Below are 21,609 nucleotides of genomic sequence, written 5' to 3'. Positions count from 1 at the left end.
GACACGGCCGCATTTTCCAGCTATGGATCCGAGCTCCAGACTCCTCCTCTTGCCCATAATGCCCCCGTCTCCCTTTTCCCTTCAGATCTCGTTTGCCGCCATAGTGGTTACAAGCGTGCTTTCTGAGCTTCAGCTAGTGGGTCACATAAGTGAACTAAACTCTGTTTTTTTCTCTCTGAATTCTTCCTATTTTCTTCCTTGCATCTTTTCTCTCCTCCCCGCGTTTTTGGGCCTGTGTTGGGAATGGCAGAAGCCCCTAAGGCAGGTTTTAGTAAATGCACAGAGTGCATCCATAAGCGATCTCAGATGGATGGCCACACTCTGTGTGTGGTTTGCCTTGGTGCAGATCACCTTAAGTCCCCCTGTCCTATTTGCGCTGGTTTCAACCCCAAGGCACTTAAGGACAGGTGGGACAAGCCGATTTTGAAGGGTTTGCTCCCCTCTTCAGGGACTACTGTCCATTCTTCCCCAGTGGGGGTAGTGGCGGCTGCTGCTTCTACTTCCTCTTCCCCAGCCTCAGGGACTCAAACTCCCGCCAAGAGGTCCAGAGAAGGGGATAAGGCTAAGAAAGAGCGTTCTTGCAAGCGGTCCTATGCCCTAGGAAGTTCCAGTGGATCAACAAGAGGTTTGTGAGTCCTACTCAGAGAGTCCCCCTGAGGCGGTACCCCACAAACATAAGTGTAAGAGGAGGTACTTGGACTCTCCTCCACAGTCCCTCACAGAAGACATGGACTTGGATGAAGGGGAAGGTTCCCCAAGGTCACCCCTCCATGAGGATGTCTCCTTTGGAGACATCATGGAGCTCCTTCACCAGAGGTGGGGGTGGTCAGCGCCCAAACCGACCTCAGATGAGTCTGTGTTCCTGGAGGCATTCAGCTTGGGCCCATTTATCTCTTGGGTGTCCCCTCGTGCTGACCCATTCGTGGATCTGATGACATCTAGGGCATGGAAGGAGCCAGACACCATAGAGCCCATTCCTAAGCACCCTGACAAAGTGTTGAACCTCCCGACAGGCAGGACACATTGGAACAAAGTGTCATCGGTATATGCGATGATGGTGGGGGCTGCCACCAGGAATGAGCTTACTCAGGAGAGCTCCACGGTTCATCCCCCTGATCGAGAATCAAGAGCTATGGACCATTTTGGGAAGTGAGTATATGCTTCAGCGACCTTCTTGGTGAGGGCGCTGAACTATGGCACATGTCGTTCGTCTCCAGAGAGATCTAGTGAAGGAAATCACAGAGTCTACCCCAGAGTCCATGTGGGTGGAGGACAAAAAGACCACCTCCACCTGAATGGCCACTCTAAAAGCGGTTGCCAGCACATCCATGCAACTGCTCTCTCATGCTATGGAGGGAGCTGAAGGGCGGACGGAACAGGCGTTGCCATCAGGCGTCACACGTGGCTCCAGTTGTGTCAGTTTGTGGAGCCCTTCATGGCATCTTTCACCAACACCCCCCATGATGGTTCTTCCCTCTTCTGGAAGTCAGTGAAAGAAACACTGGTCCAGAGTGAGAAGGGTGAGAAGACACTGTCTGCCATCAGAATCCGCTTCTCGTCTCCTCAAAGATCATTCTCCAGAAATCAGCGAGGAATGAAGAAGATGTGGTTCCAGAAGTCTCAGGTGTTTTCCTTGGATGCTCAAGATTCTCCATTCCCCAGAGGCAGAGGGGGTCACAACAGATGCCGCCTAAGAGGCAGAGGGAGGTCCTAGGAAGTCCAGGTCCCAAGAACCCTTCTCGGAGGGACCTGGGCAACAGCCCTGAGGGGTTGCCCAACTGCTCATCTCTGGAGGCAGTCGGGGGTCATCTGTTGCTACACCCGAAGGCATGGGAGTCCATTACAACAGAATGCTGGGTGTTGCGAATCATATCCAGAGGATATTTTGTTCCATTCAAGGAACATACCGGTCCGAACAAGCTCCTCCCAGATGTTCCACCCACGTAACAGGAGGAGGCAGCACTAGAAATAGGAAAGCTGCTGAAGAAATGAGTCATATTCTGGTCCCCCCAAACCAGTCCGGATCCGGCATTTATTCCAGGTTCTTGTCCGGATCTGGCATTTACTCCAGGTTCATTTTAGTGCCAAAGAAAATGGGGACCTCAGACCAGTCTTGGATCTGTCCAAATTGAACCTGTCAGTAACCAAGACAAAATTCCAGATGGTCACTCTTCAATCTATTCTGCCCTTTCTGCAGACCAATGTAAATATTGGAAGAGCGTTGCACCACAAGTATTAGTATTCAAAACCTGCTAAACAACCAAAATGGCGAAAAGACAGCTTCAAAACAACAGCTTCAATAACGGGCTTTTACCATGCTGAATCCACAATATATGAAATATAGAGCTTTCTGCAGACCACAGACTGGATGTTGCTCGATCAACCTCCGGGATGCATACTACCATGTCAAAATGGACAGGCGCTCCTGGAGGTTTCTTCGCTTCTGGCTGGGAGCCAATCACTACCAGTTCAGAGCCCTTCCCTTTGGTCTCACCACAGCCCCCAGGGTGTTTACCAAGGTGATGGCGATTGTAGTGACTCACCTGAGTCTCCAGGGTATTCAGGTCTTTCCGTACCTGGACGATTGGCTCTTTGCTGCCCCTTCAGAGCATCTATTGTGCCAGGCCAGGGATTACTTCATTCGGTTAGCGAGCAATCTGGGTATTACCATCAGTCTGAACAAGTCTTCGCTACAGCCAGTCCAGATTCTGGACTTTATTGGGGCACATTTGGACACTCTTCAAATGAGAGTTTTTATCACCCCGGTCAGGATAACGCGGTTTAAGATTACATGTGTTACAAATTCTTCACGCTCAAGTCCCTACAGCTGAAGCAGTCCTCAGGGCATTGGGGTCCCATGCCAGCCATGATCAGTCTCCTGCCGTTGGTTCACCTTCATATGAGAGTTCTTCAGTGGACACTTGCGGTCCAGTGGTCCCTGTTAGACCTTCCTCTCTCCTTTCCAGTGAGAATCTCGAGGCTATGCAGGGACTCCCTTCAGTGGTGGATTCAATCTTCAGACCTCCTCAAGGGACGATCCTTTCACCCTGTTTTTCCCAAAACCACGGTGACCATGGATGCCTCCCAGCTAGGGCGGGGGGGCACTGCTCGGGAAAGATGATCCAAGGCATGTGGTCCTCTCTGAGACTGAGTCACATAACAACATTCTAGAGATGAAGGCGGTTCTTCTGACATTGTAGGCACACTTCATGCCCATCTTCCTCTAGGAAAGATTGCCATTCAGACAGACCATATGTCAGTAGTCTGGTACATCAACAAACAAGGGGGAACCAGATCTTATCCCCTCTGTCGAGAAGCCATGAGAGTGTGGGAATGGACGATCTCCACCGCTTTTTAGCAGCAATTCACATTCCGGGGCAGTCCGACATTCTAGTGGACAGGCTCAGATCATCTATCCTGATGCCTTACGAGTGGTCTCTGAATCCTTCAGTAGTGGAACAGATCTTTCTAAAGTGGGGTCGGTCTTGTTGCAATCTCTTCGCATCTCCTTGCAATGTGAAATGCAGCGAGTTTTTCGCTCTGAACCCCTCCGGAGGGGGAAGCCCCCAGAGACGCGTTGGTTCATGCTTGGTCTCCCAGTCTCCTCTATGCTTACCCTCCACTTCCACTTATGTCGAAGTTTCTTCAGAAAGATGGAAGGCTGGGGAGCACTGTTATCCTCATTGCCCCATTCTGGCCTTGCCAGGTTTGGTTCCACTCACTGTGGTCTCACCTAGTTGTTCCTCCATGGACATTGGGTCCAGTTCTGGATTTTCTTTCTTATCCCTCAGGGGTCCCTCACCCAGTCTAAAGCTCACGGCTTGGCTGCTCCAGTTCCCATGATTATTAGGACTCCCGGATTGTCATCTCCTGTAAAATCCGTTTTGGTTGCGGCTCACAAATCCTCCACCAGAAAGGTGTATCATAGTAAATGGAGACGTTTTTCCATATGGGCCACTCAGCGGGCCTTGGACCCTGTAATGGTGTTATAGGCATTGGTTTCTGCACCCTTTGTACCTTCAGCATTGGTTGATTTGCAGTTTTTGACCTGGAAAATTGCTTTCTTGGTAGCCATTACCTCAGCCAGAAGAGTATCAGAGCTTCAGACTCTTTCTATTAAAGGTGCCTTACATGATCTTTCACAAAGATAGAGTGTCACTGCGCACTAATCCATCAGAAGCCAATATTAATCAAACTATAAATTTCCCAGTGTTTTTCCCCAACTTCCAGATCAAAGGAGAATACAAGCTGCATCTGCTTGATGTTCATAGACTGAGATTTTGTCTACATAGGATGAAACCCTTTCATAAATCTGACCAACTATTCATGTCTTATGCTAAATCTTTTCTAGGCAAGCCAGTTTCCAAGGTAACAATTGCTCGCTGGATTTCTTTGTGCATTGCTCAAGCCTATGCTGTGAAAGGTAGATCCCTGCCAGGACAAGTGAAGGCACATTCTACCCGATCTTTGGCTATGTCAGCTGCCTTTTGCTCTAGGGTGTCTTTGGACAATGTCTGCTTGGCAGCTAAATGGTCCTCATCTCACACTTTCATTTCTCATTACAAGCTGGATATTGCGTCTAGGAACAGAGCATCTTTTGGCTCTGCGGTGCTTCGGAATATCCTTCCAAGAGGGCCACCCAGGAATCTATGGTAGCTGGCGACTCTGTCCACATGTTAAAGACCAAATGAAGTAAAGTACTTCAGATAAAGAAGTTATGTACTCACCATAACGTTCCATATGAGTAGTTGTACTTCGTCTTCAACCCCCCCCCCCTTCCCCCTGACCTTATCATGGATGCAGTCTGCATTTAGCTTTGCATAAAGTGTGTGGCCCTTGACTCTATCCAGGCCCGGGAGTGTCATGGAGATTCTTGTTATGATAAGGTGACATTGGGTCAGGTAAATGAGCCCTCTTAGGCAACAAACTTGATCTGAAGGGAGACGGGAGACAGGAGGAATTATGGGTAAGGGGAGGAGTCTGGAGCTGGGATCCATAGCTGGAAAATGCGGCCATGTTGGATTTGAAACCCACAATGCAACTACTCAGATGGAATGTTATGGTGAGTACATAACTTCATTTTATAAGCTGATCATCAGGGGTTGGTAGAGGTACTAGTGATAACCTGAGATGTATTCAGGAGAGCAGTAGGTAGATTGGCATTTTGTTTCTCCACCTGTCCTCTCAGAGAAGGTCTATCAGCTTTGTAAGAAACAGGTTCTTAGTATGGAGGGGCAGGAGGCAGAAGGAATAAGAGTCCAGTTGTCATTCAAACATTCTGGTTGATTGATTGCTAATTTTTGTAACTGTCTTAAGGAATATAGACCCCCCCCACCCCCCCCGGAACAAGGTTTTTCTTCTGTGCATTTTGTAATTACTGTTCTATTAGCTACTTGCAGCTGGGTTTTTTTTCACTGTAGCTGAACTGTATTTTAAACTTCTAACTACAGATGCTTTTTACCTTATTTTTAGATTCTTCTTTCCATTCATTATAAGCTGACCAACAAGAGGCAGATATTTTATTCCATTTCTGTTTCAGTTTCTTTTTTTAAGATTTTCCATAATTTTCTTAAGAAATGTTCCTCCCTCTGGGAACTGCAGTGTGCTGTCATTTTTAGTGAGCTCACACCATTTTACCAAGCAATTACAGCTGTCTCTACCATATTTATTAAACATATGCCTGGCTGGAGTCCCAAACTCTGGCTCTTATAGTACATCTACCTGGCACCTATTATAGTACTTGTTGACATACCATGGATAGATATGCGACTATGAATATAAACCCACTCTCATCCCAGTAAGGAGTCCTCCCTGTTCCTTAATTATTTTTGTTTGTAATGAGAACCTGTTGTCATACATAATAATAACACTCTGTCATTAGGATAAAGATACGCTAGCCCTTGTTACTTTATGATTAAACCCCACTTTCATTCAGTCAGAAACTTTTTATATTGTTATTTAAATGATTAACTGTCAGTCTTATCCAATTTTACTGCTCTCATATAATTTAACCCATTGTCATACAATTTTGTCTATTATTAGAGATTGTTATTAAAGCTTACCTGCGGAGATATCAAACTCTGCTGAAGGTGAGATAAATAAAATTATGTATTGTCACAACAAAAGGTTGTCTGACAAAGAACCTGTCGTGTGGGGCTGATGACAGTTTCTGCAGCAGCAATCCACAATCGGCTCAGAAGATCCAAGACTTCACTGCACTAAACTGTTACAGTGCAAAAAAATAACTTCTGACAACACAGTCCAGCAGGGAGAAATAGTGTCATTTATTGCAGAGAAAACATGGAGATGGCAGACAATGTAATGTGATCAAGGTCCAGTCTCCCAGAGCATAAAAAAGTTTTATTCTTTTATATTATTTTTTACTCAAATCAGCTATATTGTCACTAATATATTGCAGCCACTGAACAATTAAAAATGAATATATTTGCATTGTTTTTGCTAGCTAAGAATCTCTGACTCTCATATCTGTACTTTTCCATATTAGGCGCAAGTTCCAAATTCCATAATAGAACTTTTTTTTTTCAAATATTTTTATTATTCCTTCTTCTCTTTTATTGTATGCATGTTACAAGATCCAGTCCTTCAAAGATTGACCATGCACGTAGCAGGGTCCTCTAAGGTATTTGAACGTGGCACACACATCATTCTGATTTTAACTTACCCCCCTTCAGTTAGGAGAACAAAATGTCCCATCTGTACCATGATTTCTTTTTTATATACTTCAAGGACTGTCCCATTACAAGAAATCTTACCAATTATACCTGTTGAAATTTTATTCAGGTTTTAGCATCTGGCAGTTGATTGAAGATTTTCATAAACACTGCTTTTGCTTTTTTTGCTGTTTCAGTTTAACCTCCTTATATTTTTATATCAGAAGGCTAATGTGTTTAGATACTTTCTCTGGAATTTTTTTTCTTTGGCTATTAGATAAGCACAGAATGGAGACGGTTGTTGCCTTTGCTGCTTTATTTGGAACGGTAGGTCCTGTGCAAATGTTATTTTGCTTCTATTCCATTTGTTTTTTTTTCTTTTCTTTTTTTTTTTTTTTTTTTTTTACTGCCATGAGAATTTTGTAAATATCTTGGTGATTGAGGAACTTTGCATAAATTTGTCTGGGTTTATCTAATCTTTGTATTTTGCGTAGAGCTCGATGTGCTGTTACGTTCACCATCTCAGCAGCTTCTGACTCATTTTCTAAAAGGCATCTCACGACTTGTTTTATTGTTTCTAATAGCTGCGCTTGTTTGTATTTCTCTGGGATGCCTCAAATTAATATAGTGTTCCTTCTGATTCTTGCCTCTAAGTCGGTGATTTTTTTGTTGCATCTCGTTAATCTTTTTAGCATTTGTTTCATTGTGTTTTTGGATATGGTTTATTTTTAACTCATTTTTGGCTACTTTTGCCTCCATGATGTCTAGTCGTGAAGCTATTTGACTTAATGTGTGTCCAAACTCTGAAAGCTGGTTTGAGAAATTTTGAAAGGCTATTTGTAGAGGCAATAATGCAGATTTTAGGTCATCTAGGTTAGGTGTTTTATGTGCTTTTGATTTCGTTGAGAGGTTAAGGTTCTCTTGTAGTTTTTGTGGATGTTCATCGTGTTACACTGCTGCAGTCATTACACTTGGGTTCCCCAGTCGGCCTGAGTTCCAAAGTCTTGGTCCGGCGTCAGTTGCTGTCTCCTCCTCCCTGACGTCAGTGCGACAGGGGTATATAAGATGCAGCCAACGCCATTTTCTTCAGTCTTTCTTGCTGCGCGGTGCCCGAAGCAGAAGCAGTTCGCAAGTGCCGGTCGGCTGGCTCCTGAGATTTTCATTCCAAATCCAGAACTGAAGTCTTCTACAAAGCTAAGTACCCCATTGGGGAAACTTTTTCTTGCCTCAGACCAATGTCAGTAAAAGTTAATAACTATTTCTTGTGGGAAGCAAATACCTCATAAGGATTTCCACTCCTATTGTATTCCATGCCTGGGCCCAGACCACGATGTCACTGGTTGTCGGTTTTGTGCTAGGTTTAACAAGCGCACTATTAAACATCGGTTTGATTTTGCCCAACATTATTTTGGCAGAAAATTCAATTACACCATGCTGTTGGAACTTCCGATGACCGGAATACATAAAAAGCGCAAAGACAAGGACAGGCATCCGAGGCCCAAAACTGACGACGAGGCCTCTTCTAGGCCGGTTGCCGGTTCTCCGGTTTTCAGCGAGGTGCCTACACAGCCCCTGACGACCGCTTCCACAGAACCACAGACCGCCTCCGACTCCCACGTGGAGCTGGCTGGGCCTTCGGACGCTCTAGGTTTTCAGCATACCGAAACTAACCCTTCAGAGGGAAATGAAGTAGCTAAGCAATCCACAGCTTCAGAGGGTGTTTTCAGACCTACCCAGTTAACCATTAAACCCTTTGCTAAGTCTAAGCTCCCCCTTAAAAACAAAGAAACAGATACAGCATTCTCCAGGACAGGCTTCCATGCCTAAGAAACAAATGCTAAAAATGGCCGAAGACCTAATCACCCTGATCAGGGGGTCCCATCCCCCTCCTGATAAAAGGCCCAGACAGGATGCAGACTATGAATCTTCCGACCAGGTGTCCATTTCTTCAAATTCATCCTCAGACCTAGGATATTCTTTACCCCCTTATGAGGATTCTGATGCTGAGGAATCAATTCCATCAGCCTCTCCGCCTGAGGACCACTCCTTTGGGGGAGACCTTACATACCATGAGGGAGCATTTCCATTGGGAAGGCCAGGATTACTCAGAATCCAAGAAAAGGCTCAGAGATTCCTTTTATTGCCTCATCACAGACCCCTTGCTATTCCGCCAGTGTTAGATATTGTGGATGATGTGTACACTGAATCCAGCTTAAACCCTGACTCCTTACCTCCAGCCCCAGTTAAACCTGATAGATATTACAGAGTCCCTGACTCTCGCAAATTTCTGTACAAAAGCCCTGTTGCTGACCCTGAAACTATTTCTCAGGGACCCAAAGAGATTCAGGCCTCATCAGCAAAAAACCCAGTTCCCTCTGACAGAGATTCCAGAGCATTAGGCAAATGGGGAAAGAAAGTATATACGTCTGCAACTTTAGCAATGAGATCCTTAAATTGCCAGTTTCACATGCTAAAATATCAGCAATTTTTGATGTCTCAGTTGAAACAAAAGATGCTTCCAGATTCAGATCCTCCTAATTTTAAAGAAATGCAGGATGTATTGCATGCAGCTGAACAAGTGGGAAAACATACTTTGCAATGTGGGTTTGATTCCTTAGAGGCCTCCTGTAGAGCAGCAGTTACAGGCTCTGTCATTAGAAGGCATACTTGGTTAAAAGAACATACGTTTCCAGATCATGTTAAGGCAAAATTATTGGATGCACCTTTGCAGTTGTGTTTGGAGTTAAGGCAGAGGAGGTATTAAAGAAGATGGAGGATAAGGCAAAATCTATGCAAACGGTGAAGGATTTCTTACAGGTTCAGCCTCCTCGTTTTAGCAGAAATTGGCCAACAAAGAATTGGTCCTTTCCAGTCACAGACAGACCTCAAAGGAGCAGATATAGACGTCCAAGAGGTAGAGGTCAGGCACAAGGCCCTTACAGGCCTCGACAATGGGGTACACCAGGCCAGAAAGAAGGGGAAGAAGGGCCACAACCTTATAAAAAGCAGCCTCAATGACTTCCCACTACAGCTGCCAAACAGCTGTCTCTTGGCAGCCCCCTTAGGAGGAAAACTGGCACTTTTCTTTCACAATTGGCATTGCATCACCAAAGACAAATGGGTTCTCAACATTGTATCTCAAGGTTACAGGTTCCACTTTCACACTCTGCCAAGTTTAAAAGGAATGCCAAATCTGCCACCAAATCAATGGGCAGAGGCTCAAAAACAAATTACAGCACTCATGGACATGAGAGCTATTCAAAAGGTACCACCACAGGAGCAAGGACAAGGATTTTACTCAAGACCCTTTCTGGTTCCCAGAAAGGACAAAGCCTGGAGACCCATTGTGGATCTTTCATCTCTAAACACTTACCTGGATGTTCCAAAATTCAAAATGTTGACACTACAGCAGCTTCTTCCCATGCTGGGTAAGAAAGCTTGGCTCGTGACTTTGGATCTCAAGGAGGCATACCTGCATGTCCCTATCAGACAAAACTGCAGAAGATAGCTCAGATTTCTAGCTGGTTCAATGCACTATCAGTTCTCTGCACTGCCCTTTGGCTTATCAACTGCGCCCAGGGTCTTCACAAAGTGCCTGGCACCAGTAATTGCATTTTGCAGGCAAAAAGGAATTCAAATTTATCCATACCTGGACGACTGCCTGATTCAAGCAGAGAGCAAGGACATTCTTCTAAAGCATCTAAAAAAGTTATTAAGTTGCCTGGGGTACACAGTAAACGAAAAGAAATCAAAACTAGTGCCCTCACAACAGATAATATTCCTTGGTGCCAGCTTGAACACAACGGCCTAGATGGCTTATCTCACGCCAGACAAGCAAGGACAACTGACTCAATACTTTCAATTGATGGCAACAAAGACACAACTCCCTGCAAGAAAAACTCTGCAGGCCTTGGGCTACATGGCATCTTGCATACTACTAATTCCATATGCCAGACTGCATATGAGGAAACTACAATGGTACCTAAAAAGTGTATGGTCTCAACACTGTCAAAGTTTGGAAACGGTTATACCACTAATTCCTTGCCTTCAACAGGAGTTTCGATGGTGGGCTCAAGCTTGTCACCTCAACAAGGGGACAGCCTTTTACTCAACCCACAGACAGGCAAACACTGACAACAGAGGCATCAGATTACGCCTGGGGAGCACACATGGCAGGAAAATGTATTCAGGGCGAGTGGCCCACAGAGCAAAGACATCTCCACATCAATCAAAAAGAGATGTTAGCTGTACAAAATGCACTTATAGCTTTCAAGGACCTGCTGCATCCAGGACAACTACTACTAAAGACAGACAACACCACAGTTATGTGGTACATAAACAAGCAAGGGGGCACTCACTCCTACCCCCCCTGCAGACAAGCCATGACCTTATGGAACACAGCTCTAGACTACCAAGTTCATCTGCAAGCACAATTCCTGCCAGGAGAGAAAAACACACTGGCAGACGACCTAAGCAGAAACATCATGGACCCCCACGAATGGGAATTGAATCCACAAATATTCAGCATGATAGCACAAAAATGGTGGAGTCCGGACATAGATCTGTTTGCATCCCCAATGAACTGCCAGTTACAGAAATTCTGCACAAGGAGTTACCATCCACAAGCATGGAAAGTGGATGCCCTCTCATTCAGCTGGAAAACCTGCAAGTATACGCTTTCCCTCCTTTACCTCTCCTTCCAAAGGTACTCATAAAAGCCAGGCAAGAAGAGCCAAAGATGATCTTGATTGCACCACACTGGCCACACCAGCACTGGTACCTAATCTTAAAGAACTTAGCACAGGAACCACCCTGGATTTTGCCTCAAATCCCACAGTTGCTGACACAGCACAACAATCAGATACTTCACAGCCAGCTAAAGACTTTAAACCTAGCTGCATGGAAAATTCCTTAGTCAAGCAAGCAATGCCTCTCTCCAAAGCTGTTATGGATGTCATTCTGGAGGCCAGAAGGTCTAACACCAGGAAAGCCTACTCGGATAAATGGAAGAGATTCTGTGCCTGGAACCAAGCCCACAGCCTTGACCCTCTTGTCCCAAACATTCCTCAGATACTTCAATATTTAACTGAGATGCTGGATAAGGGCCTCTCCTTCTCATCCATCAAGATCCATGCCTCAGCCATTTCTGCTCATTACAACACGGATCCACCAATTTTTTCTAATCCTTTGCTCAAACAGTACCTCAGAGGGGCTAAAAACATAAGACCGCCCCGTAGAGCACCTACACCAACTTGGTACCTCAACTTTGTTTTGGAAAAATTAACTTTACCTCCTTTTGAGCCAGCTAACACAGCAGAATTAAAATACATCTCTTGGAAAACTGCTCTGCTACTGGCAATAACATCAGCACAAAGAGTTTCAGAATTGCAGGCACTAATGGCAGTGGAACCTTTCCTCATTTTCCACCAGGACAGGGTGTCTTTAAGAACTAACCCTACGTTTATGCCAAAGGTGGTGTCAAGTGTGGCTCTAAACCAAACTATTCACTTGCCAACTTTTTACCCAAAACCACAGAACAAAGGGGAGAGACTACTACATTCTTTGGACATTCACAGGCAGTTACGCTTCTACTTGGACAAAACCAAAGCTTTCAGAAAATCTGAGCAATTATTGGTGGCAAATGCTGCAGGAGCACAGGGAAAAGCCATTTCAAAACAAACTATTTCAAAATGGATAGAACATTGTATACATTTCTGTGATACTCGCCATGGGAACCTGTACCTAGCAGCATTAGATCTCACTCCACCAGGGCAACAGCCACTTCAACTGCCTACCTCAGAGGAGTACCTACCAAGGATATTTTGGAAGCAGCAACTTGGAGTTCTGTGCATACCTTCACCAAGCATTACCATTTGCCTTTATACTCCAAATCCAGAGCTGGCTTCGCCACTGCTGTGCTGCAGGGCCTTATAGCCATCCCTAATGCCTTATAGAACCAACCTCCCTACGTCAGCTTTGGGATTCCACCCAAGTGTAATGACTGCAGCAGTGTAACACGATGAACATAGTACAGTTTTGTACCTACCATAAATGTAGATGTTCGAATGTAAACACTGCTGCAGTCCAGGTTACCCTCCCTCCTTCCCCTCTTACTTTCTGGTACGTACCTAGGTCTACTACCCTTTACTGCCTATGGGGAGTATTTGCTGGTAACTGAAAATGGTGGTTTGCTTTTCTTTTCTATACTTTACTTGCAATTTGAATTGTCTACCTATTTGGGGGCACCTGACATCTGGGGCAAGAAAAACTGAAGAAAATGGCGTCGGCTGCATCTTATATACCCCTGTCGCACTGACGTCAGGGAGGAGGCGACAGCAACCGACGCCGGATCAAGACTTTGGAACTCAGGCCGACTGGGGAACCGCCTGACGGCAGGATAACCCAAGTGTAATGACTGCAGCAGTGTTTACACTCGAACATCTACATTTTTGGTAGGTACAAAACTGTACTTTCTCTGTCTTTTGGTTATGGTTTCTTTTTCAGATGTAACCACTTGTGAGTGTTTGGTTTTGTTTGTACTTCCATTATTTCAGCTTTGCTGTTCATTTTGGCTCATTCGGTCTTTCTTAATTCTTATCCTTTTTAATCTGCTGTATCAGGCCGTTATTTCATGTTCATTCTTGCACAGTATTCTTAGAGAAAAAGTTTGTTTCACCCTTTACAGGATGCTCAGTTTAGCTCTTCACAAGAGGCGTCACTTGGTCTTAGGTGTATTATTTATCAATAAAAAGCTCTTTATAGCTTCTTTTTTGTATTTTATCTTTCATGATTTTTGTTTGTCACTTTGTTTAGCTCGGTCTGCCTTTTTATTTTCCATTCCTGCTGCATCAGGCCATTATCTCATGTTTGTTATTGTGTGGTATTCTTAGGGAAAAATTTCACCTTTTATAGGATACTCGGTTTAGCTCTTCACTAGAGGTGTTGCTTGGTCGCTGGTGTAATAATTATCCTTGAAAAGCTTTTTAGAGCTCCTTTTTTATTTTATTTTTCATGGATTTCATTTGTTGCTTTGGTTAGCTCGGTCTGCCCTTTTTATTTTCCATTCTAACTTGGACCGCTGCATCAGGCCGTTATCTCATGTTAGTACTTGCAGTGTGTGTCTCAAATGAAATTTGTTTCATATTTTCCAGGATACTTGGTTTAATTCTCCATTGAAGGCGTTGTTATGGTCGCGGGTGTTTTATTTATTGAAAAAAAGTTTTTCGGACCTTAATTTCATGGCTTACATTGTTTTTTTGTTTTGTTTTGTTTTTTTATTTTCTGCAGAGCCACGCCGTTAAGGCGTTCACCAGATAGCTGCCATCTTGAAACCTCCATAACATAACTGTCTATACTGGCCAGTCTAGCACTTTTATGTTAGCAGTAAATAATTCATCAAAAGCAGACTAAAACTATTAGAGATCCACTTCATAATTAAGTGAACTTCAAAATAGAATATTCATTAAACATTTGTATTTCTCATACACTTCTCCCTTCACACTTACAAATGTAGAGCCCACCGTGTAACCAGCTGCTGAGTTGATTGGCAACTGGCAGATGACACAGCTCAACATGCATTTCAGCACTGGAACTGCAGGAATTTAGCCTTCCTGCTGCCCTAGTGCTGATATGCAGGAGGGAATGCAAATTGCCAAAGCTGTGTGGTACAGTGATACCACCTGTATGCTGGCAGTGAGAATGCATGCATGACAGGTTAAAGTTGTGTCATACCACCGTTTCTCATGTTTGATATGACAGGAGGTGTATGATGTGGGGGTGCACTAGTGAAGAGCATCCCAAAAACACTGATGTTGCAGTTTATACAATCCCAGTCACTGAAATGTAAACACATCTGTAAAACATTTACCATGACTGCTTGAGATCTTTAACCTCCTACCACCCAAGCTTCCATGGTCCTGCTAAAGAGTTCTACTTGTATATGGGAGCTAAACCTGCAAAACTGTTGGCATTTGGGTTTCTTGCCATGTTCTTTCTGCAGTACCAAGTGCTGCATACAGGTGGAACATTCACTACAGTGCAGCAACTCATTGACATCAGTGGGTTATGCTGTTATGTAGCAGTTTTTACACTGAAAGTCAGTGCCATTGTAAGCATTTTAAATGCTGAAGCATAGCAACTCCAGTTCCCATTATGGAATCAGGTGTAGGGCTCCATTAATCCACATTAGCCTGTGTGACTTGAAGATTACTAAAGTATTGAGCTTGGAACTGGACACAACGTAAATGTTTGGGGTGACATCTTACCCCAAGATTGAACTCATTTTGGAATCCCCCAGAATCTCAGACACTAAGGAGACATAATTTCTGACTTTGAACTTAAACCAGTTGTAGCTCAAATTACCTTTGAACTAAGTCCCAGTTTATGGTCAGTCAAATCACTGGTAATGTCACAGTCAAAACATTGTTAGTGGTTCCTGCCTTTTTAAACTACCAAGTGTATGTAAAAAGCAGCTTTAGATTTCTGAAAAAATACACTTAGACTTTTAAAGCAGAGTATCAAAAAATCATGCAAACGTAGCATGTTAATTATAGGTTCATAGGTAGGTACTAGGCTATCTGCCCAAAGGCATTTATAAGCCTAGCCAGAATGTGTTGGTTTTCGCCGTCCCCTTAGATTAGTTCCCTGTGCCTTTGTCCAGCAGAGCTACTGAAGTGATCCCCGGGGTAAACTTTCTGTTTCCCATCCACTTGTCAAGGTTTCTCTTGAAGAGTTTTAGCGAGGAGCTCTGCCTAATGTAGATTGGAATCTTGTTCCAAAGCATGGGAAGTCCCTGGGACAGGAATCTCTCTCTCCAGCATGCTCTGTTTATTGTTGTGGTGAGGTTTAGATCCCTAGAGCGTGTGGCTCAAGGGGATATGGTTTTCTTTAGGTGGAGCATGTCCATCAATTCTGGGTTGGACATGGCCTTGTATGTCAGGCAGAGATCACCTCTGAGTAGGCAGTATGCAACCGAGTACAGTTGGAGTTTCTTCAGTCAAGCTGCATAGGGCACCTGTTTGAGGCCAGTGATCGTCTTGGTGAGGTACTTCTGTGGTCTTTCCAGCTGTTGCAGGTGTCTTGTAAGGTACATCCCAAATGGGGCGTTTTACTCTATGATGGGTCTGATGAGTGGTGAGTAGAGGGGCACAATGACCTCTTTTGATCTGGATGCGAGCGCTTTTGTGATTAAGTGGGCCACATAGAAGTATTTTCTAACCACTTTGGCAATGTGATTATCAAAGGAGAGACTACTATCTACTTGGGTCCCCAAATCCCTTATTACATCTTCCGTATTTAGGGGACTGCCACCTATGTGGTAGTTTGTGGGTACTTTGTTTTTTTCCAAAGGGGATGACTATGCACTTTTTGGCATTTAGCTTGAGGCCATGATTTTGACACCAGGTATTCGTATCAGTGAGACCCTGTTGGAGGATGTCTGTGTCAGTCGGAGAGTTAATTATAGCCCCTAGTTTGCAGTCGTCTGCGAACTTGGTCAGCCATAGTCCTCCTGTGCTTGCCTGTACCTCTGAGAAGTGTATGCCAAACAGGAGGGGTCCTAGGACTGAGCCCTGGGGAATGCCACTTGTAACCGATTTAGAGTCGGACCTAGCTCCCGCAACTCTCACCATGTGGGTTCTGTCTGTGAGCCAGTTGGCAACCCATCTTGTGACGTAGGGGTTTATGTTCAGGCTGGTGAGCTTGTCTATAATACCAGAATGGGGAATGGTGTCAAAGGCCTTTGCGAGTTCTAGCTAGGCTGTGTGTACCACCTTTCCCTCGTCTGTAGCCTTGGTAACTGTCTCAAAGAAGTCCACCAGGTTTAGGAGGCATGATCTGCCCTTAACAAAGCCGAACTGGGTAGGGTCCAGTGTTTGGAGGTTCCCAATGTCTCTGTTAATGAGTTCCATGATGATGCGCTCCATAGCCTTGCAGACCAAGCTAGTCAGGCTTATAGGGTGATAGTTCCCGGGGTCTGTTGTGGCTCCACCTTTGTGGTGTGGAATAACCGTTGTTGCTGTGCACCACTCTATGGGTATGTAGCCTGTGGAGAGGCTGAGTTTGAACAGTGTGTTTAGGTGAGGGGTTAGTTCGTCTTTGAGCTTGTGTAGGATGCAGCCTGGGACACTGTCCGGTCCCATTGATGCTGTGTTTTTGGCTTTGGAGAGGGCTGTTTTAACCTGAGTGTTTGTGATTTCAGGGACTCTACATTCTTCTGGAATGGTTATGGGCCCTTTTGGGGGTGAGAGGGGGGGTGAATTTTGCTCTGAACCTGTCTGCCAGATTGTTGGCAATATCTGTCGGTTCAGTGTATTTTGTGCCATTCTGCAATAACTCTGAGCAGATCTGAGCATTGCCACTTAAGATTTTTGACATAGCTAAAGAATGCCTTGTGGTTATCTTTGGAGTCCTTGGCAATTTTTCTTTTGAAGCTAGCCTTGGATGATTTTATGAGGGATCGTAGTTTCTTGCTGATACTGATCAGGGATGTCTTACCTTCTTGGGATTTTATTCTTTTCTATACTAGTTTCCGCCTTCTGTTGTATAGCTTGTTTATGGCAGGGGTCCACCGGTTTAATTTTCTTGGAGAAGTGAGTCTTGGTTTTGCTTGGGATAGCACGATCCATGCATTCTTGTAGGTGCCCATAGAATGCATTAGTAAAGGATTTTGCAGCTTGTACAGCGTTATCCTTTAGCATGGGTGCTTTGAAACATTCCACCTTGGTCTTAACTAACGTGAAGTTTGCTTTTGAAAAGTTTTTCACTGTGGTTTCCTTGACCGGGGGTGGGGGCGGAATGTGGATATCCAGAGTGATTTGTTTATGGCCAGATCTAACCAGCGAGGGGTTGACCTCCGGTGTGGAACACCGGTCGCCCATGTTGGTGATGACCAGGTCCAATATGTTGTCACCTCTGGTGGGAGTGTTGACCAGTTGATCCAGGGCGTTTGAGTTTATAAATTCTAGGAAATGTTGGGCAAGGGAGTTAGTACTTGAGTAGTTCTCCCACTTAATGTTTGGGTAACTGAAATCACCCAATATTAGGGTGTTTTGTAGGACCTTTATGTTTCCCAGTGTTTCCAGAAACACGGAATGGGGGTCCTGGGACATGGTGGGTGATCTGTAGCAAGCTACAATTTGAATTGCAGTTTTGCCCATTGTTAGTTGCACGTGGATGATCTCTGAAGCATTGTGCTGTGACACTAACCTGGAGGTGTGGTTATCCTTGATGAATATGGATACGCCCCGGCCTTTTGTATTTCGGTCTGGGTTCTGTGGCCGAAATGTATGGTATGAGTTGTAGCCTGGTAGTGCTGGGGTACTCTCTGGTGCCTTAAACCAGGTTTCTGTTACTGCACATGTTGTGTCTTTCGGCTTTTCCCGGTTAGGGGTCACCACAGCGGAACTCTGGTCCGCTAATGATTGGCAGTTGATTTTTACGTACCGAGTTGCCAGCTCTGCCGCACAGCCTTCAACGAAGGTACGCCCATTCACGCATGTCTCCACGCAGAAGACGCTGTAGCTGAAAATCGAACCGGACAGTGTCTTACTGTGAGGCGACAGCGTTACTGCACATATATATCGATTTTCTCCATACTGAGGAATGACTCGAGTGCATGCATTTTGAGGTTTAGACTTCTGGCATTGAGTAGCATTACCTTCAGTTTTTTGTTACTTGTGCTATTTACAGCGGTGGATTGTTGGTAAAATCAATAACTTTAGATGTTAAGGACATTTCACATTATTGTACTTTTTAAGAGTGATGGATGTACAGGGCAGGTCATGTAATCTTAACCTGCTAGCAGGATATCGATGTGTAATACGGTTGCATGTGTAGTGTAGTAATGCAGATCATTTCTTGAATGGGAGTTTCTGGTTTTTCATTAAGGTTACAATATTCACGAAAATATTGCCATGTTTTAAAAATTTTGCTACAATGAGTGTTTTTCTTTTTTGTAGGTAGTGCCTTTCTTAGTGCAATATTTCTGGCCTTGGCGACGTATCAGTCACTTTATCCACTTACATTGTTTGCGCCAACATTACTGTATCTTCTGCAGGTAAATTTGCTTCATAATATATTAACTTTGAGAACACCACTGTTTACAGCGATCTAAGTTTCAAGTGGTCAGTTTCATATCAAACTTGATTCACTGGGCCTCATTGACTTTTTGACTAATGCAAAAAAAAAGAAAGAAAGAGTAAAATAATGTATGATGTAAAAGAATGAGACAGGAATACAAAATACATTTTTTAATTTATTTAAACATTTTGCTAAGTTCATGTGCTAAGTCTGTGTGACAGCACCAACATTATACTGCTGCTGTCATTTCATGCGTAACTGCAGCAGTAATGAATTTTGAAAGACGATGTTCATCACTTAATCACATCTGAAGTAGCCTTAGCTTTTTGGGTTATATCCTGCACAGGATGTAACAGGCAGCCAGCTTTCAAAGATTCCATGTATTAAAACTGTTAATCAGCTTCAGCAGAACTGAAGAAAGAGTGGTTTGGGCAGCAAGCCCTTCAAAGCTTTCGTGCCAACCGGAGAGAAAGGTTAGAGCCCTGAAAAAGTCAAAGGTAGGAAAGTAGTTCTCACTCTGGCAACATAAGCATACAGAGATAAAGGGATGGGGGGGATAGATACTGCAGCAGTGATCATTCTAATATCTACTGTGATAAGTTTAATTATACCACTGTGCAGTATTCATCATACCAATCAATGCTGCTGTAGCCTTAGCTATATGGGTAAACAACCATAGCTTAAACTGACTGGGAGGCAGAAGGATGAGAGTCCAGGATCCCCTGGAGAACGGTCCTTTCAGTGCCTGTCCTAGACCTGGAAAAGGAATCTAGTTTATAGTGCTTTTTAAAATTATGCACAAGAGACCAAGTTGCTGCTTTTAGAATAGTTCCCTCCCATATTTCTTCTTCTTCCAGTATACAGCATGCATTTCAATGCATCCAAACATTGTGCCTAAACTTCCTGATTAAAATGATTTCCAATGTTCACCTCTTTTAGAACCATGTGCATAAAACTGTGTTCAGCTATATCAAATTCCTTTTTCATGTTGAACAACAAGGAAGCCACACCTTTTACTGTGACCATTCAGTCTCGTCAATAAGTCCCCATTACTAACTTCCAGTAATGCAAATAAAACCTCCTTTTTGTAAATCCCAACTTCTGGTTCTATTATTGCTTTTTCTGTGCCCTTGTGGCCTCCCTGTAAAGACCATCACAAAGATATTTGCTTTCATGGAGAACAAGAATATGGGCTGCTAATTCCTTGTATCTTCCCCATCTTCCATCCCCTTAAACAGTACCCCTGCCATGACTTCCACATCCTTTGCAGCATCAATTCAAACCTTTATTTTACTTAAATTCCACGTATTCCTATTTTCACCTTCCCCCATTCCCCACCTTCCTTTATGTGTACATTTTCACAAACCTCTGCCATAGATTCATCTGTTCACTTTATCATTTCCTTTTTCTTATCTTCCACCCAGTCCCCTAAATGTAGTAACAGGCTACTTTGTTTTCTAGTCTTTCAAGTTCTATCTTATCTAATCAGTCTTCTGTTCTTTATGAATCCCTTTATGATCCATAATTTTTCATAATCATTTTCTGAATTCACATTATCCATGTACTTCCAGCTATTCCTCGTCTCCTGTATCTCTTTTCCAAACATTTCTTTCAGCCCCTTGACATCCTACTTTCTTTTCACTTTTCCAGACTGCAGCTCCATGCTGCATGGTTCTCCCGTACTAAGTTTTAGCTCTGTAAGCAGATGCTTATGATCGAATATGCAGTTCTTTGTTACACTTACTCCTATCACCGAGCCCATCCTCCCACCTTTCTTTTAAAAATCAATGCAGTCAGCTAGCTCATTTCCTTTTATCCTTATTGTGTGTAAAATCTTTTGCCTTTCATACAAAACCCTGCCATAAAGAGATAATGCCACAACTACAACCAGGTGAGCTGAGATCTGTTAGTGGTTTGGGCACAAGCTGGAGCTGGCACAGAAAGAAGATGAATGAGCCGACACACTCTGGCTGGTCTTGTAAATGCCCTCGGGCAGATAGCCTAGTACCTACCTATGAACCTATGAGGTGGAGCCTGCTTACCTCCTCTGGTGGGGGAGGGGTGCAGAAGCATGCTGGGGGCACTCTGATGAGGCACAAGTGGTGAGACTGTTACTGTTCCAGTAACCTGAAGCTGTAGTGTAAAGGGACTGGCTGTTCATGTGGTGGCATTTCCCCTAGTTATAATATTGCATATCACTTATCATGCATATGCCCCCCTTTATTATGGCATATGCCCAGCACATCTTTGGAGGGGTTGGGCTTAGAAGAGAAAATCCCAATGTGAAGCCAGAGTCTGCTGGCTTTTTACCTGACCCCTCCCATTCATAGTTGTATGGCAGATCTCCCCCCTTCCCCACTTAGAATCTTCACTGGGACATTGGGCCCTTCCCGGTGTAGAGTTCTCCCAGAAAGGAGATCCTCACAGCATAGTGGATTACACTGGAGGGCTGCCATTGCAGGAAGAGCTCTGAGGAAAGGGACATCTCATATGGTAGAGCCAGTACACAACAGTATGAAAAACATGTTTTCATTCCATATCATCTATAAATCCACCAGCTCTCCCTTCTCTGCCACCTTCTGTTTCTGTCTTTGACATCCTCAATGATAGTCTTGTCTTGTAAAGTTTTTGTGCAACAGTGGTTTAGCACCATTAATATCCCGACATTTCACTGTCTTCCTGTCTTTGTCTTTTTGCTTCGTCGAAGTAGAGCCAGTAAATTCATTTCCTTAACTAATCTCTGCTTAGCTTACAGGAAGATTGCCATACTGGCATCTCCCATCCAGACCTATGTATTGTACTTAGTCATCTCTCCTCTTCTCTTTTTTCACACCGTATATCCTTGTATCCCCCTCCCCTC

The 21,609-nt window shown here is 44.1% G+C and overlaps 1 protein-coding gene across 1 annotated transcript in view; it reads left to right on the top strand.

Annotated features, from left to right (window-relative positions):
* Nucleotides 1-21,609, top strand: part of PIGU (phosphatidylinositol glycan anchor biosynthesis class U) — a 591,944-nt gene that overhangs the window by 372,669 nt on the left and 197,666 nt on the right. Inside the window, exon 7 of the mRNA XM_044090281.1 lies at nt 18,629-18,726. Coding sequence (XP_043946216.1) covers nt 18,629-18,726 — 98 coding nt within the window. The remainder of the gene's footprint in view (nt 1-18,628; nt 18,727-21,609) is intronic.

The sequence above is a fragment of the Protopterus annectens genome, chromosome 12.part0 (assembly GCF_019279795.1).
Source record: "Protopterus annectens isolate FY-2018-M chromosome 12.part0, PAN1.0, whole genome shotgun sequence".
NCBI classification, from domain to species: domain Eukaryota; kingdom Metazoa; phylum Chordata; order Ceratodontiformes; family Protopteridae; genus Protopterus; species Protopterus annectens.
Note: the sequence above shows the minus strand (reverse complement) of the source record. Positions and strands in the feature narration are given on the sequence as shown.